Here is a 19866-nt window from a genome sequence, read left to right as displayed (position 1 = left end):
ATGGAGATGTTATTGTCACGAATCGTGAATAGCAATATGGAGATATTGTTACAAATAGTGAATAGCAATATGGAGATGTTATTGTCACGAATCATGAATAGTAATATGGAGATGTTATTGTCACAAATCATGAATAGTAATATGGAGATGTTATTGTCACGAATCATGAATAGCAATATGGAGATATCATCATGTACCGTGAATAGCAATACGTATGGAGATATTAGTGTTACTGACCACGAAGAGCAATATATCTGCAGGTACATGTGTTGTGGAGAAGGAGTACCAATATATTCGAGGATTAATGTCAAGAACCATGAATAGCAATATATCTGGAGATATTAGTGTCAAAAAGACCATGAACATATCTCAAAGTATTAGCAAGGAAGATATTAGTGTTATGGACCAGGGTGGTCTACAGTGCTTGCCTTTGCCAATCCCTGCCATCTCTCACCCCTGTTCATGTGGATTCGAATCTCTGGCTTGGTAAGTGTGGGCATGTGACTAAGCTAGAACCATGAACAGCAATATATCTGGAGATATCAGCATCAAGAACCATGAATAAGAAATATCTCAAAATATTAGCATGAAGTGCAATATATTTAGAAATATTAGTGTTATGGGCCAAGGAGTCCTGGGTGATATGGTGGTCTAAAGTGCTTGCCTTTGCCAATCCCTGCCATCTCTCGCCCCTTTTCATGTGGATTCAAATCTCGGGCTTGGCCAGTGTGGCATGTAAGCTAGAACCATGAATAGCTATATATCTGGAGATATCAGTGTCAAGGACCCATAAACAGCAATATATCTGGAGATATCAGTGTCAAGGACCATGAATAGCTATATATTTGGAGATATCAGTGTCAAAGACCATGAACAGCAATATATCTGGAGATATCAGTGTCAAGGAGCCATAAACAGCAATATATCTGGAGATATCAATGTCAAGGACCATGAATAGCTATATATTTGGAGATATCAGTGTCAAGGACCATGAACAGCAATATATCTGGAGATATCAGTGTCAAGGACCCATAAACAGCAATATATCTGGAGATATCAGTGTCAAGGACCCATAAACAACAATATGTCTGGAGATCTTAGGACCATGAACAGCAATACATCTGGAGATATTAGTGTCAAGGAGCCATAAACAGCAATATATCTGGAGATATCAGTGTCAAGGACCATGAATAGCTATATATTTGGAGATATCAGTGTCAAGGACCATAAACAGCAATATATCTGGAGATATTAGTGTCAAGGACCCATAAACAGCAATATATCTGGAGATATCAGTGTCAAGGACCCATAAACAGCAATATGTCTGGAGATATCAGTGTCAAGGACCCATAAACAGCAATATGTCTGGAGATCTTAGAACCATGAACAGCAATACATCTGGAGATATTAGTGTCAAGGAGCCATAAACAGCAATATATCTGGACATATCAGTGTCAAGGACCCATAAACAGCAATATGTCTGGAGATATCAGTGTCAAGGACCCATAAACAGCAATATATCTGGTGATATCATTGTAAAGGACCAATAAACAGTGGAGATATCAGTGTCAAGGACCCATAAACAGCAATATATCTGGAGATATCATTGTCAAGGACCCATAAACAGCAATATACCTTGAAATGTTCATTCATCTGGTGTACACCAGTAACACTTCAAGCCTCCATTGTAAATTATAAGAAATTCATGGAAACATTTTGCATGAAATAAAAACTGGCAAAGTATTGAAGTTTCTTGTCACTTGTTCTCTAATTTTGTAAGTTTGTAGGTTGGGTGAATTTTTTTATTGATATAGTGTCTTATTTTCCACAAAGTTTTTCATTCAACACAATGTAATGCTTGATGCAGGTAGTATGGCAGATACAGCCAAACTAGAGTATACTGTAAGGCTGCAACTGAGAGAAAAATGGCTTCTGACTTTCTTCCTTCTGTATAATTTTGCTTCATAAAGCTTTTGATTTGATGTTTTAGTATCCATACCATTAAAGATCTGGTGTTTTAGTATCCATACCATTAAAGATTTGGTGTTGATCCTGCCATGTAGAACCAGGTTATTGATTTTGAATCAGTGAACTCCTGTCTGTTACAATCACTGTGTGAACTCCTGTCTGTTACAATCACTGCATGAGTTCCTGTCTGTTACAATCACTGCGTGAACTCCATTCTGTTACAATCACTGTGTGAACTCCTGTCTGTTACAATCACTGTGTGAACTTTAGTTTGTTAGTCACTATGTGAACTCCTGTCTGTTTTAATCACTGTGTAAACTCTTTTCTGTTACAGTCAGTGTGAACTCTTATTTGTTACAATCACTTTTCAACTGCTGTAATAAAAAGTGAAATTAAACATTCTGTTTTACAAAAGTAACCTTTATTGCATACTGGTACAAAATAAGAGGATTTCACATTTCAGTTTTATTGATATAATTTATTCACACAAAATATGTCAATTTTTCAAAAGGTGATGTCAGTCCATCTCAACTGAGCAGTCAGTGTCAGAACTCTAGCTGACATTTATGTTAAGCTCAGTTTCTCAGTCATTACTGCTTGCAGTCAGTGTCAGAACTCTAGCTGACATTTATGTTAAGCTCAGTTTCTCAGTCATTACTGCTTGCAGTCAGTGTCAGAACTCTAGCTGACATTTATGTCAAGCTCAGTTTCTCAGTCATTACTGCTTGCAGTCAGTGTCAGAACTCTAGCTGACATTTATGTCAAGCTCAGTTTCTCAGTCATTACTGCTTGCAGTCAGTGTCAGAACTCTAGTTGACATTTATGTCAAGCTCAGTTTCTCAGTCACTACTGCTTGCAGTCGCATAATATGACATCCAGATGTGTCATGAGAAGCACTATACCTGTATAAAAAAAGGTGACTGTAACCTATATTTAATGTTCCAGTCATTTAAATTAAGGCTGTAAAAACTGATGTAGATTCATGTAATTTAATAGATGCTCTATGAGAAGTACTGCACAATTTAAACAGAACTAGGTCATTATGACTGATATCTGTATTTTATGACTTTGGGTTCAGTCCACCCTAGTTTTTCAGACCTCAGTCAACTTGATATGTGTATATGTGACATGGAGCATTATACATTACAATCTGGCCGTATCACTTCTGTTAGTTTTCTTGTGAATGACAACTTGTAATACAAATTGGTGTAACGAATGCACATCATGCCTTCAGATTTTGCCGTTCAAAATAGTTGACATTGGACAGGTAGTAAGTATCGATAATAGTTTCTATTTCACAAATTTTGTGAGATTTTTTTTACTTGCAAGTCAATTATTGAAGAATAAATTCAAAAATAAGTCTGGTTAAAAATACCATCATTAGTATAAACGTATTGCATTTGAGGAAATTAAAAAAGCCAAGAAAGGAAAACACACAGGGAACTGAAAATGATTTGAGATTCTATTGTACAAAATGACATAATACAAAATGATATACATAAAAATGATATACATAAAAAAACTGAGATTCTTTTGTGTTAGAAAAACAATTCTCATATTGATACTGGACATGGAATGTATTTTCAAAAATTATTTTTAGATTAAGTGCTAGCACGTTTAGTTATTGATCATTTTTTCTGAGACAAAAATAGCAAATTTTGAATAATGTTTAAAAAAATAATTCAACAATACATCATTGGAAGGAGAGAATGAAAAAATGCATCAGGATGTTTGTATTATTCACTTAAATTCCATCAGTATTCAGTATAATGTACCCCCAACATAACCCAGGTATTTTCATAGATCTAATTATCAAGAGTCCCTTGGATTAATTGGTATTCTGTTGTCTGGAAAGAATTTCCTAGAATTCAAGCAAGTTAAAATAATGTCTTCTTTTTAAATGGATTGGTGTTCTGTTGTATGGAAAGAATTTCCTAGAATTCAAGTAAACATAATGTCTTCTTTTTAAATGGATTGGTGTTCTGTTGTATGGAAAGAATTTCCCAGAATTCAAGTTAAAATAATGTCTTCTTTTTAAATTGATTGGTCTTCTGTTGCATGGAAAGAATTTCCTAGAATTCAAGTTAAAATAATGTCTTCTTTTTAAATGGATTGGTGTTCTGTTGTATGGAAAGAATTTCCTAGAATTCAAGTTAACATAATGTCTTCTTTTTAAATGGATTGGTGTTCTGTTGTATGGAAAGAATTTCCTAGAATTCAAGTTAACATAATGTCTTCTTTTTAAATGGATTGGAGTTCTGTTGTATGGAAAGAATTTCCTAGAATTCAAGTTAAAATAATGTCTTCTTTTTAAATTGATTGGTCTTCTGTTGCATGGAAAGAATTTCCTTGAATTCAAGTTAAAATAATGTCTTCTTTTTAAATGGATTGGTGTTCTGTTGTATGGAAAGAATTTCCTAGAATTCAAGTTAAAATAATGTCTTCTTTTTAAATTGATTGGTCTTCTGTTGTATGGAAATTTCCTAGAATTCAAGTTAAAATAATGTCTTCTTTTTAAATGGATTGGTCTTCTCTTGTATGGAAAGAATTTCCTAGAATTCAAGTTAAAATAATGTCTTCTTTTTAAATGGATTGGTGTTCTGTTGTTTAGAAAGAATTTCCTAGAATTCAAGTTAAAATAATGTCTTCTTTTTTAATGGATTGGTGTTCTGTTGTCTAGAAAGAATTTCCTAGAATTCAAGTTAAAATCATGTCTTCTTTTCAACTGCTGAGTATTTAAACCATCTTGAATATTCTTGATAGATACAATTTTAAAAATAAACCATCTTGAGTATTCTTGATAGATACAATTTTAAAAATAAACCATATCGGATGTAAGATTGGCACCATTTTCATTAGACGAACAAGACACTATTAGAAGACTTTGGTGATATGGCCATTCGTATAGGAGAATTAGTCTTCACTGTGACGACCATGTTTGAGGTCGTATTGGCACAAGTTCTATTCAGGACCAACTAGATATCACAAATAGTCTTGTGGTAAAAACCCTGTGTCAATACGACTTTTCATCTAGTAGGAGTAAGGATAAGATGACCAATCTGGGGGACATATTGGACACTCGAACAACCGATTTTATATTTCGGACCAGCTAGACAACATAAAATGTCTTCCAGCCAGATCCTATGCTGATATTCAGGAGGCAGAACATTGAGGACTAACTGGATCACCATACAATATCTTTTAATGAAAATCCATGTTGATATGATTATCCATTCTGGTGGAGCAATGATAAGGTTGGTGGCCATATTTGATGTCCAGGTAGTACCATTTTCTGGTGAAAATTCAATTCCAATATGATTTTCCATTCAGAAGGTGTAGTGATAGCAAGAGTAGTGATAAGAAGATATTCACAACGGGTGCTAAGGCAAACATACTGGACATGAGAACAGCACCTTTTTCATTTAGGACCAACTAGACATAATAAAAGTAATCTTAGTGAAAACATCCATCCATTTAGTTGGAGTAGAGACAAGATTTTCAAGATGGCTGCTGTGGTGGCCATATTGTGTCTATAGTACAACTAGTTTTATCTATGATTTCCTAAACATTTATGACAGATGACTGATAACAGAGCATCTCATAAGGTCATCTATCACCAGTCGAGCTATAAACTGGCTTATGTTCAATAATTAAAGATGAGAAGAAGTCATAATACCTGACAGTAATCCTTGTGGGGGGGGGGTGATAAGACCAGGATATCAGTCCAATATATTTCACAAAATGATTGTTGGGGGTGAGGGGTGTTAACAACGAGATCCAAAGCAAATATCTGCCAAAATATTTCTGTTGGGCTTTATCATCATTCATGGACTTATAATTAGATAAATATAATAATTAGTACTAGTACCATAACATTAACTTGGGTTTGTCATCGTTTTTAATCAAATATATTTAGGAAATTGTATACCATCAATTCAGCATGTAAGTAAAAACTATGTCACAATAAGATCTGGCTTTACTTTTCCTCTTGAGAAAACCTTATATCATGTTCGATGTCTTTAACTGATCAGCCATATAATGCATAATTGTCAATAATTGACCAGCCATATAATGCATAATTGTCAATAATTGACCAGCCATATAATGCATAATTGTCAATAATTGACCAGCGGTATAATGCATAACTGTCAATAATTGACCAGCCATATAATGCATAATTGTCAATAATTGACCAGCTGTATAAAGCATAATTGCCAATAATTGACCAGCTGTATAATGCATAATTGCCAATAATTGACCAGCTGTATAATGCATAATTGTCAATAATTGACCAGCTGTATAAAGCATAATTGCCAATAATTGACCAGCTGTATAAAGCATAATTGCCAATAATTGACCAGCTGTATAAAGCATAATTGCCAATAATTGACCAGCTGTATAATGCATAATTGCCAATAATAGACCAGCTGTATAATGCATAATTGCCAATAATTGACCAGCTGTATAATGCATAATTGACAATAATTGACCAGCTGTATAATGCATAATTGACAATAATTATCAGCTGTATAAAGCATAATTGCCAATAACTGACCAGCTGTATAATGCATAATTGCCAATAATTGACCAGCTGTATAATGCATAATTGCCAATAATAGACCAGCTGTATAATGTACAATTGCCAATAGACCAGCTGTATAATGCATAATTGACAATAATTGACCAGCTGTATAATGCATAATTGCCAATAACCGACACAGTTTAATGCATAATTGCCAATAACTGACCAGCTGTATAATGCATAATTGCCAATAATTGACCAGCTGTATAATGCACAACTGACAATAATTGACCAGCTGTATAATGCATAATTGCCAATAAATGCGGACCTGAAATGGTAAACAGCTCTAACAACCACACTTGATGACAGAATTGCCAAATTAGACATATACAAAGAATACAGCAAAATTTACTATAATATAAAATAAAATTTTGTCTGTAATTATTTACATCCTTCATGTTTTATGCATCATGTATCCAGTTTAATTCATCATGCACCCTTGACCATTTCAATCAGAGTTAGTTTTGACTTTTTTATAGAGAATTTTGATATATTTGTACTTAAGAATCAGCTAATACTACTATTAATTTATTTTATCTATAATACTTACTTGCCCAGTTAATCAAAATACAAAAAATTATAGATAATATCACTGTATCTATTGAAAACTGAGATTCATGTTTGTAAAGCAAGAGTAATAAAGAAAAGTCCATTTTACCTTTATACAACTTTTACAGTGACAGTTTTCATACTTAGCTTTTATGAAACTTGCTTCATATATCCATGTATAATTCATATATCCATGTATAATTCATATATCCATGTATAATTCAGATCTAACTGCACAGACAATGATCTTCCATCTCATTGTGTATCACCAGATCTGGGTCCATGCAGTTCATTTTTTTAAAAGAGTAATAGAGAACAAACAACACGGACCATGATCTACTGGTGCATTATGTTATGGCAGATCATGGATTTTGCTGCTTGCAGCTGAAATTGACTTGTATGAAATAGTGTGTGGCAAACATTTTCCAACAGTCATCTACCAGAATGAATGGGAAGTGTCAAGGAATGGAAATAATAATAATAACAATAATAATAATATATATACTATAAATGGCTGGGTATAAAATAAAATATTTGACACTATTTTGAATTGGACACAATAATCAGTATGAAAATGATGAACAAAACCACAATGCATTTATATATTCATATAAGAACAAAACAAAATTTAAATACTGCAATACCATATTAGTCAATAAAAAAAAAGATTACATTGAAAATATGTGTCTATTTTCTCAAGAACTTGAAAAGAAAGATAAAAAAAAATAACCAATCTGAGCTTGAGAATAATATAATAAAAATGTGGACAATTACAATGTACGGTTGGCAAAGAGAGTAGTCAGTAACAAATTAATGTCAATACACAATCCTCATAATTAATGTACTAATGTATTAATCAATATCAAATTAATGTACTGGGATAATGTCACTGTTAACATTCACAATGTCAATACACAATCCTCATAATTTCACAAATTACAAAATATTTTCTCTTTGATTCTGTGAAAATGTACTGATGTAAGTTTATGATATATCAACAGTAGTTTAGCATTGTGTATTCACAGGTGCTGTACAACAGTGTTTCCTCCTTTGTATGAAAACAGAACCTGCCTGCATACATTGTACTGGTTCAACCAGAGTTAGTGGAGGATAGATACTTACTTTTTTATTTGACTGGTCAAACTTAATCCCAACTTATTATGACAGATGTATAAAATATAAGTGATAAGATATGCACATATGCAAAAAATATATACATATTTATATACATACATATTGGAAATAGTAATCAATTTTATTTGTATATTGATTATGTACAAACTTTATCAAACACACAGAAAGTTCAACCATGCAAAAACTAACATGAAGAATATTAGTTATATAAAAAAAACAGTAAATGAGTATCAAACATACAATGTATTGTACAGTGTCAACTAGCTAGTTGTCGGACCATTACGGTAGCAAATGTCGAATCATTAAGGTACCAGATGTCGGACCATTAAGGTAGCAGATGTTGGACCATTAAGGCAGCAGTTGTCAGACCATTAAGGTAGCAGATGTCGGACCATTAAGGTAGCATATGTCAGACCATTAAGGTAGCAGATGTCGGACCATTAAGGTAGCAGATGTCAGACCATTAAGGTAGCAGATGTCAGACCATTAAGGCAGCAGTTGTCGGACCATTAAGGTAGCAGATGTCAGACCATTAAGGTAGCATATGTCAGGCCATTAAGGTAGCAGTTGTCGGACCATTAAGGTAGGAGATCTCAGACCATTAATGTAGCAGATGTCAGACAATTAAGGTAGCAGTTGTCGGACCATTAAGGTAGCAGATGTCAGACCATTAAGGCAGCAGTTGTCGGACCATTAAGGTAGCAGATCTCAGACTAGTAAGGTAGCAGATGTCGGACAATTAAGGTAGCAGCTGTCGGACCATTAAGGTAGCAGATGTCGAACCATTAAGGTAGCATATGTCAGACCATTAAGGTAGCAGATGTTGGACCATTAAGGTAGCATATGTTGGACCATTAAGGTAGCAGTTGTCCTCTTTGACAAGCTTAGCACAAGAAGTGTCCTTACATAACAGTTCATGCATTGCCTGGGACAAGATTGGCTAGTCAACCATTGGAATTTTGAAAGAACAAAAAAGGTATGAACACTTGTGGACAATCAGAGAAATTTTCAGTTTCAGCAAGTTGAGAAGTCCATTTCACATAGAGTCAATTGGAGAAATCTATTTCAGATGAAGTCAATCAGAAACATTCATTTGACACAGTCAGTCATTTCACATAGTCAATTGGAGAAGTCCATTTTACAGTTAGTTGGGGAAGTCCATCTCACATCAAGTCAATTGAAAAAGTCCATTTCACATAGTCAATTGGAGAAGTCCATTTTACAGTCAGTTGGGGAAGTCCAGAGTCAACTCTCATTACAATTACATTCATTATAACAGAATAATCGGATTCCAACAAAAAACTGATGTAAACCACATGTGCTGAATATAGTCATGAAAATGGTGTAGTCAGCACTCGGGTCCTGTTGAATCTTTAAATGCACCTGAGGGCCAAATGTAACATTGAAAGCTGAAGTATTGATTCATACTTTACACTCCTTCTTTTCAGTCTGTATGCTGGTCTGAAAGATAAGCTAAATTTTCTAAATTGGAGGAATGATTTTTACAACAGAATAATTACAACAAATAATTTGCAACAAACATGATTTTTACAATGACAGGTGTCTGTCCTAAACATTAAATAGTCTAGTCATAAGTACTATGAACTAATTAAAGCAAATCTCACTGAAAATTGCCTTCCATATGTAATTCATTTCTGGTGCTACAACTGCATTCCATGTGTAACCTATATTCATTACTCATAGTAATATCGTATCTCATTTGTACTTCTATTAGGACAATACGGTATGTTTAGATTATCACGCATACAGTATGTAATTACTTGTATTTGGTACTTCTATTAGGACAATATGGTATGTTTAGATTATCACACATACAGTATGTAATTACTTGTATTTGGTACTTCTATTAGGACAATATGGTATGTCTAGATTATCCTGCATCCAGTATGTAATTACTTGTATTTGGTACTTCTATTAGGACAATATGGTATGTCTAGGTTATCCTGCATCCAGTAGGTAATTACATGTGATTGGTACTTCTATTAGGACAATATGGTATGTTTAGATTATCCTGCATCCAGTATGTAATTACTTGTATTTGGTACTTCTATTAGGACAATATGGTATGTCTAGATCATCCTGCATCCAGTATGTAATTACTTGTATTTGGTACTTCTATTAGGACAATATGGTATGTCTAGATTATCCTGCATCCAGTAGGTAATTACTTGCATTTGGTACTTCTATTAGGACAATATGGTACGTCTAGATTATCCTGCATCCAGTAGGTAATTACTTGCATTTGGTACTTCTATTAGGACAATATGATACGTCTAGATTATCCTGCATCCAATATGTAATTACTTGTATTCGGTACTTCTATTAGAACAATATGGTACATTTAGATTATCCTGCATCCAGTATGTAATTACTTGTATTTGATACTTCTCTTTGGACAATATGGTATGTCTAGATTATCCTGCATCCAGTATGTAATTACTTGTATTTGGTACTTCTATTTGGACAATATGGTATGTCTAGATTATGCTGCATCCAGTATGTAATTACTTGTATTTGGTACTTCTATTAGGACAATATGGTATGTCTAGATTATCCTGCATCCAGTATGTAATTACTTGTATTTGGTACTTCTATTAGGACAATATGGTACGTCTAGATTATCCTGCATCCAGTATGTAAATCCTTGTATTTGGTACTTCTATTAGGACAATATGGTACATTTAGATTATCCTGCATCCAGTATGTAATTACTTGTATTTGATACTTCTCTTTGGACAATATGGTATGTCTAGATTATGCTGCATCCAGTATGTAATTACTTGTATTTGGTACTTCTATTTGGACAATATGGTATGTCTAGATTATCCTGCATCCAGTATGTAATTGCTTGTATTTGGTACTTCAATTAGGACAATATGGTATGTCTAGATTATCCTGCATCCAGTATGTAATTACTTGTATTTGGTACTTCTATTAGGACAATATGGTACGTCTAGATTATCATGCATCCAGTATGTAAATACTTGTATTTGGTACTTCTATTTGGACAATATAGTATGTTTAGATTATCCTGCATCCAGTATGTAATTACTTGTATTTGGTACTTCTATTAGGACAATATGGTATGTCTAGATTATCCTGCATCCAGTATGTAATTACTTGTATTTGGTACTTCTATTAGGACAATATGGTACGTCTAGATTATCATGCATCCAGTATGTAATTACTTGTATTTGGTACTTCTATTAGGACAATATGGTACGTCTAGATTATCATGCATCCAGTATGTAATTACTTGTATTTGGTACTTCTATTAGGACAATATGGTATGTTTAGATTATCACACATACAGTATGTAATTACTTGTATTTGGTACTTCTATTAGGACAATATGGTACGTCTAGATTATCATGCATCCAGTATGTAAATACTTGTATTTGGTACTTCTATTTGGACAATATAGTATGTTTAGATTATCCTGCATCCAGTATGTAATTACTTGTATTTGGTACTTCTATTAGGACAATATGGTACGTCTAGATTATCATGCATCCAGTATGTAAATACTTGTATTTGGTACTTCTATTAGGACAATATAGTATGTTTAGATTATCCTGCATCCAGTATGTAATTACTTGTATTTGGTACTTCTATTAGGACAATATGGTACGTCTAGATTATCATGCATCCAGTATGTAAATACTTGTATTTGGTACTTCTATTAGGACAATATAGTATGTTTAGATTATCCTGCATCCAGTATGTAATTACTTGTATTTGGTACTTCTATTAGGACAATATGGTACGTCTAGATTATCATGCATCCAGTATGTAATTACTTGTATTTGGTACTTCAATTAGGATACATATCGCATGCACTATAACAAGGATCAAACCTTTTGTGTATAATAACTCATGACCATATATATATATATATAACAAGTATTAAAAACTGTACAACTTGTATATCTTCATGAAATTTTGCATTTTTTTTACCTTTAAATATCTCTAATGGGAAAAATTGTAAACAAGTGAAATTCTCTAAGTTAAAAAATTATGAAAATATTTTCTCAAACTTGTCAAACTATATACAATCATTGGCAAACTTGTCGAATTGTGACAGGTTTAGTCTCTGGTTCAAGTAGAATCAGCTCTTTGGTGGCACTCAGTAACTTTGCATGGAAACTTGTGAAGACTTTTTACTTTTGGTAGGCAGCATTTTCACGTGCAGCATTCTGAAAGAAAGGAGATTTCTTTAATAATATATATATACACCCATCAGGATACTCATATCTACCTATTTACTTACATTAATATCTAATTACCTACCTATACACACATAGGCACCCATTGATAACCCATCAGGTTACTAATAAGTACTTATTTACTTACATGAATATTTAATTACCTACTTATATGTACACTTGCACCCATCTATAACTTATCAGGTTACTCATATCTAACTTTATAATTAACATTAAGATCTAATTAATTATCTATCTACACACACATATACACCAATCCATAACAACCCATTAGGTTACTCATATCTACCTTTTTACTTATAATGAATATCTAATTAATTATCTATCTGCACACACATATACACCAATCTATAACAACCCATCAGGTTACTGATATCAACCTATTTACTTACAATGAATATCTAACTAATTATCTATCTATACACACATACTATCTCAGATGCATACATTCAAATTTTACATTGTTTGCTTCCTTAATTGAGAAATTATCACCATTTAAGCTTACAACAAAAGAACTGCAAATAGCACATAATATTATCCCTGCAGTTAAGGTTATACTAAGCATAAATAGTACACAATATTATCACTTAGGTCATACTAGCTACAAATAGTACACAATATTATGACTTAGGTCATACTAACTACAAATAGTACACAATATTATGACTTAGGTCATACCAACTACAAATAGTACACAATATTATCACTTACTTAGGTTACACTAACTGAAAAAAATGGTACACAATATTATCACTTAGGTCATACTAACTACAAATAGTACATAATATTATCACTTGGATCATACTAACTACAAATATTACACAGTATTATCACTTAGGTCATACTAACTACAAATAGTACACAATATTATCACTTAGGTCATACTAACTACAAATAGTACACACTATTATTACCTAGGTCATACTGACTGCAAATAGTACACAATATTATCACTTAGGTCATACTAACTACAAATAGTAAACAATATTATCACTTAGGTCATACTAACTGCAAATAGTACTCTATATTATCACTTAGTTAGGTCATACTGACTACAAATAGTACATAATATTAACACTTAGGACATACTGACTACAAATAGTACACTACATTATCACTTAGGTCATACTAACTACAAATAGTACACAATACTATCACTTAGTTAGGGTCATACTAACACTGTCCTTTAATTTTTAATTACAAAATCATAAAACATCCTTGTTATTATCAAGGGCAACTAACTTGTTATGTTCAGTGAAGGAATGTTTGGTAAAACTCAGATTATTATCCAAAACTGTTTTTCTTTACTTGTACAGCAGTGACCTTTAATATTGACTACCAGATACTAGGTTGAAGGGGTTTGTTTATATTAATACTGACTGCCAGATACTAGGTTGAAGGGGTTTGTTTATATCCTTGTTGGCAATATATTTCAGAAATTTGATGATTTTTTTAGTAAAAATAATGTTATTACACATTATTTTCCAGGGTCATAATGACCTTTTCCTTTGATCGTTTGACCATCAAACCAATAGACTTCTGTTTATTCCAAAGAACAACCCACTTGCAAAGTTTGATGAGGGTCACACAGAAATAAAAGTAGGTATTTGGCAGCAAAGTAAATTGTGTCTGTATAGATGTTATAACCTAAATTATGGCAAGATTATGGCAAGATATTGGTAATATGACAAGATATTATTATGGCAAGATATTGGTATTTTGGCAAGATATATGTATGATGGTAAGATTTAGGTATTATTGCAAGATATAGGTATTATGGCAATATATAGGAATTATGGTAAGATTTAGGTATTATGGCAAGATATAGGTATTATGGTAAAATTTAGGTATTCTGGCAAGATATAGTATTTATAGCAAGATATTGATATTATGGCAAGATACAGGTATTATGGTAAGATTGTAATCATATCATTATATGTTTTTTATCTTATAGGTGTTGTCTAATGTTGTAAAGCACTTAGAGCTTCTAAAGATTAGGCGCTATACAAAGTCCTCATTATTATTATTATTATTTAGGTAAGTAGGTAAGATATACATATTATGATAAAATTTAGATATTATGACAAGATATAAGTATTATGGTAAAATTTAGGTATTATGGCAAGATATAGATATTATGGCAATGTTTAGGTATTATGGCAAGATTTAGGTTAGTAGGTAAGATATAAGCATTATGGTAAAATTTAGGTATTGTGGCAAGATACAGATATTATGGCAAGATATAGGTCTTATGGTTGGATTTAGGTATTCAAACACAAAACTGTATGACCCATCAGCAAAAACATACCAAACTTCTATTAAAGTGTGACAGATGAAAGGACAGGTCAGTAGACAGAAATAGAGGTGGGGGGTCAGTAGACAGACATACAGAGGGTCAGACAATATATTTGCAGTGCTAAATAACTTGGATATATTACCTCAAGATTGATGTTTTCATTTGTCTTGTATGTACTGTCCTTTCTTCTGTTCTTGCACACCTGCAAAAGACAAGGTATATTGAAACTTTCGACATGTCTACAACTGATACTGTATTGGAGGTGGAAGAGTTGTTGTTGTTGTTGTTGTAGGGTTTAACGCCATTTTTCAGCACACGATAGGTTATACATGGCGGCCAGTATTAATGATGGAGGAAGAACCCGGGAAAACCCCGGAAAGAACCACCAACCTACGAGAAGCTACTGGCAAGCTTTCTCACATACCCACATTGGCTGAATCCGAAACTCAAACCCATGCAGACAGAGGTGAGATGGCAATGATCCATAACAGAGAGCGCTTTAGACCACTCGGCTACTCAGGGCCCCAGAGATGGAAGAGAAGGCAGGCAACAATAACAACAATCAGGTTGTAATAAGTATGCATACCAACATTAGGTAATAAGTATGCATACCAATATTAGGTACAATGAGAGTAATTCTGTTATTTCAATATCCCACTGTCTTGACAGTTCCTTGTGTATATGCCTCTGATGTGTGTAAGGGTCTTGCTGTCTTCACTGTTGGTTGTGTTTATGCCTCTGATGTGTGAAAGGGTCTTGCTGTCTTCACTGTTGGCTGTTTTTATGTCTCTAATGTGCATAAGTGTCCCAATGTCTTCACTGTTGCTTGTGAACATACCTCTGCTGTGTGTACAAGTCCTGCTGTCTTCACTGTTGCTTGTGAACATACCTATGCTATGTCTAAGAGTCCAACTGTCTTCACTGTTGCTTGTGAACATAGCTCTGCTGTGTGTAAGAGTCCTGCTGTCTTCACTGTTGCTTGTGAACATACCTATGCTGTGTGTAAGAGTCCACTGTCTTCACTGTTGCTTGTGAACATACCTCTGCTGTGTGTAAGAGTCCCAATGTATTCACTGTTGCTTGTGAACATAGCTCTGCTGTGTGTAAGAGTCCATCTGTCTTCACTGTTGCTTGTGACCGTACCTTTGTTGTGTGTAAGAGTCCTGCTGTCTTCACTGTTGCTTGTGAACATACCTCTGCTGTGTGTAAGAGTCCCAATGTATTCACTGTTGCTTGTGAACATTGCTCTGCTGTGTGTAAGAATCATGCTGTCTTCACTGTTGCTTGTGAACATAGCTCTGCTGTGTGTAAGAGTCCCAATGTCTTCACTGTTGCTTGTGAACATACCTCTGCTGTGTGTAAGAGTCCCAATGTTTTCACTGTTGCTTGTGAACATACTTCTGCTGTGTGTAAGAGTCCCACTGTCTTCACAGTTGCTTGTGAACATACCTTTGCTGTGTGTAAGAGTCCTGCTGTCTTCACTGTTACTTGTGAACATAGCTCTGCTGTGTGTAAGAATCATGCTGTCTTCACTGTTGCTTGTGAACTTACCTCTGCTGTAAGAGTCCCAATGTTTTCACTGTTGCTTGTGAACATACCTCTGCTGTGTGTAAGAGTCCCAATGTCTTCACTGTTGCTTGTGAACATACCTCTGTTGTGTGTAAGAGTCCCAATGTCTTCACTGTTGCTTGTGAACATACCTCTGCTGTAAGATTCCCAAAGTCTTCACTGTTGCTTGTGAACATACCTCTGCTGAGTGTAAGTGTTCTGCTGTCTTCACCATTGCTTGTGAACATACCTCTGCTATGTCTAAGAGTCCATCTGTCTTCTTTGTTGTTTGTGTTTGCATGCATACGTGTCCCACTGTCTTCACAGTTCCTTGTGTATATACCTCCGATGTATTTAAAGGTTACATATCAAATTTTTAAATTCATTATTTGTAGCAACTATGATGTCCACAAGAATGTATAGGAACTCAAAGTTATTCAATCCCCAGTAGTCATTCTTTATAACAGTTATTATTGATAGCAGTTTCAAGTGGTTTTGTAATTAACAGTTCATGTAGTTTCATAACTGACAGATTCAAATGGCTTTTGTAACTGACATATTCAAATGGCTTTTGTAACTGACAGATTCAAGTGGCTTTTGTAACTGACAGAATCAAGTGGCTTTTGTAACTGACAGATTCAAGTAGCTTATGTAACTGACAGATTCATGTAGTTTTTTAATTGAGTTTCATGTTGTATCATGTATATGACCATAATTTTATATGGTTTTGTAATTGACCATTTCATGTAGCTTTGTAACTGACCATTTCATGTAGCTTTGTAACTGACCATTTCATGTGGTTTTGTAACTGACCAGTTCATGTAGCTTTGTAACTGACGATTTCATGTAGCTTTGTAACTGACAATTTCATGTAGTTTTGTAACTGACCATTTCATGTAATTCTGTAACTGACCAATTCATGTAGCTTTGTAACTGACAATTTAATGTAGCTTTGTAACTGACCATTTCATGTTGTTTTGTAACTTACCTTTTCATGTAGCTTTGTAACTGACCATTTCATGTAGTTTTGTAACTGACCAATTCATGTAGCTTTGTAACTGACCAATTCATGTAGTTTTTTAACTGACCAATTCATGTAGCTTTTTAACTTACCTTTTCATGTAGCTTTGTAACTGACCATTTCATGTAGTTTTGAATTGACCAATTCATGTAATTTAGTAACTGACCATTTCATGTAGCTTTGTAATTGACCATTTCATGTAGTTTTGTAACTTACCTTTACATGTAGCTTTGTAACTGACCATTTCATGTAGTTTTGTAACTGACCAATTCATGTAGCTTTGTAACTGACCATTTCATGTAGTTTTGTAACTGACCATTTTATGTAGCTTTGTAACTGAATGTTACAATTAGTTTTTAATTTAGAGTTTCATGTACTTTTGTAACTAACAGATTCAAGTATTTTTGTAACTGACCATTGCATGCAGTTTTGAAACTGACCATTTCAAGTAGTTTTTTAATTGACAGTTTCACATAGTTTTTTAACTGATAGTTTTGAGTAGTTTTGTAACTGACAATTTCAGCTAGTTCTTTAATTAACAGTTTCAAATATTTTTTGTAACATGATTTCATGTAGTTTTGTAAACGGATGAGTAATTTTTCTAAGGTGACCTTCCCTTTTGAGAAGTGGCCACTAAAACTGGCAAAATAGATGGATTAAAATACATGCAAGCAGGTTTGAAAAGAACACTCCAGTGTGAAATGTAAAGATAACTTATGCTAGATTTGTATGTCTTTCTTCTTGACATTTTAAAAATAAATACAACTTTCACTCAGCAAGTCAAGTAATTTTCAAAAGCTGCTCATGCTTGCAAAAAGTACTTTCAAATTTAAAACTAAAACCCTGAAACTAAAATAATTTTAAGGAAAGAAAATATAAGCAGCAGATGAAATAATAAGTAACTGAACAAGAGACCTCCCTTTTGTTGAATGTACCTAATGAGATAGAAAGTATAAAAAATTTCTACTGCCTTAGCTGGCAAAACAAACATGAAAGAATTAATGATGCAGTCACACTATTAGATCTTTTATTTCTCCATGTCTTTTCAATTTTGCATTCTTTTGCAGAAAAATGTTTTGAAGTTTTCATTTATGAATTTTTTGCCCAATCAGCAATGCAAATTGATCAAGTACTTACGCAGAAAAATGTTTTGAAATTTTCATTTATGTATTTTTTTGGCGCAATCAGCTATGCAAATTGATCAAGTACTTACGCAGAATATAATGATGGCTATTATAAGAGTTCCTCCCACCACAACCACCACGATAATTATGATTTTGTTTCTTTCCTCCACATCCTCACTGGCAGGTTTCTTTGGTGCCTCTGCTTGGACCTCTGTGAGGGCTCCTGAACCTGCTGTGGGGCTATAGACTTCACCATCTACGTTGACTGTAATGTCACCAGAATTTGCCTGCATGCAATTCAAGGAAGAGTGTAATAAACAAATTATGAAATATGTTATGTATAGCCATTCATGCAGTATTTAATAAACAGCTACACTATGGCCATTCATGCAGCCTTCAATAACAGCTACACTATGTCATATGCAGCTTATCATAAATAGCTACACTGTGGCCATTCCTGCAGCCTTCAATGAACAGCTACACTATGGGCATTCCTGCAGCCTTCAATAAACAGCTACACTATGGCCATTCCTGCAGCCTTCAATAAACAGCTACACTATGGCCATTCCTGCAGCCTTCAATAAACAGTTACACTATGGCATATGCAGCTTTTCATAAACAGCTACACTATGGCCATTCATGCAACCTTTTATAAACAGCTAGACTATGCCCATTTATGCAGCCTTTAATAAACAGCTACACTGGCGATTCCTGCAGCCTTTAATTGATTTTCAAGTTTCATGAATTTGTGAATCCTGTAAAATATGAAGTTCAGTTATTTATTGAAAATGTCTTGCAAGCTCATCTCCACTTCACACAAGTAATCTCAGATGTGTTTTGCAAGTTCATCTCCAATACACTCACAAATAATCCCAAATGTATCTTGTGTTGTTTAACAACAAAGCCCGTTAAAGAAGTAAAGTTTTAAAGGTATAGATAATCTGACAAACAGACTGTGCTAGCCAGATAAAGCTTAGTGTAAACCAAAATTTTATGTGAGGAGCAGTTTGAGTAGACTGGTCTAATTTTTTTTTATACCTCAGTTCAACTAATCATAGTGTGAACCAGAATATTACATGAGCAGTTTGTGTTGACTGGTCCTTGGTTTTTTTATACCTAGGTTCAACTAATTATAGTGTGAACCATAATATTACTGATAAGCAGTTTGTGTTGACTGATCCTTGATTTTTTTTAACCTAGGTTCAACTAATTATAGTGTGAACCATAATATTACTGATAAGCAGTTAGTATAGACTGGTCCTTGATTTTTTTACATAGGCTCCACTTTTTACACTCTTTCATCAAATACCAACACATAATCAAAATAGCTTCATAGAAACAAATCAGAAGAGGTGAAAATTGATACAAAATAATGCTCACCCTAAATAAGTTACTTT

The 19866-nt window shown here is 33.7% G+C and overlaps 1 protein-coding gene across 1 annotated transcript in view; it reads right to left on the bottom strand.

The window, feature by feature from the left end:
- Positions 1-2367: 2367 nt before the first annotated feature.
- Positions 2368-19866, bottom strand: part of LOC149777677 (uncharacterized) — a 193720-nt gene continuing 176221 nt past the window's right edge. Inside the window, exons 41-43 of the mRNA XM_089940394.1 lie at positions 18559-18756; positions 14919-14978; positions 2368-12450 (exon numbers count right to left, since the gene is read on the bottom strand). Of these exons, the coding sequence (XP_089796520.1) occupies positions 12415-12450; positions 14919-14978; positions 18559-18756 (294 nt within the window). The 3' untranslated portion in view covers positions 2368-12414. The remainder of the gene's footprint in view (positions 12451-14918; positions 14979-18558; positions 18757-19866) is intronic.

Source organism: Sinohyriopsis cumingii, chromosome 17 (genome assembly GCF_028554795.1).
Source record: "Sinohyriopsis cumingii isolate HCF-2022 chromosome 17, ASM2855479v2, whole genome shotgun sequence".
Taxonomy (NCBI): Eukaryota; Metazoa; Mollusca; class Bivalvia; order Unionida; family Unionidae; genus Sinohyriopsis; species Sinohyriopsis cumingii.
Note: the sequence above shows the minus strand (reverse complement) of the source record. Positions and strands in the feature narration are given on the sequence as shown.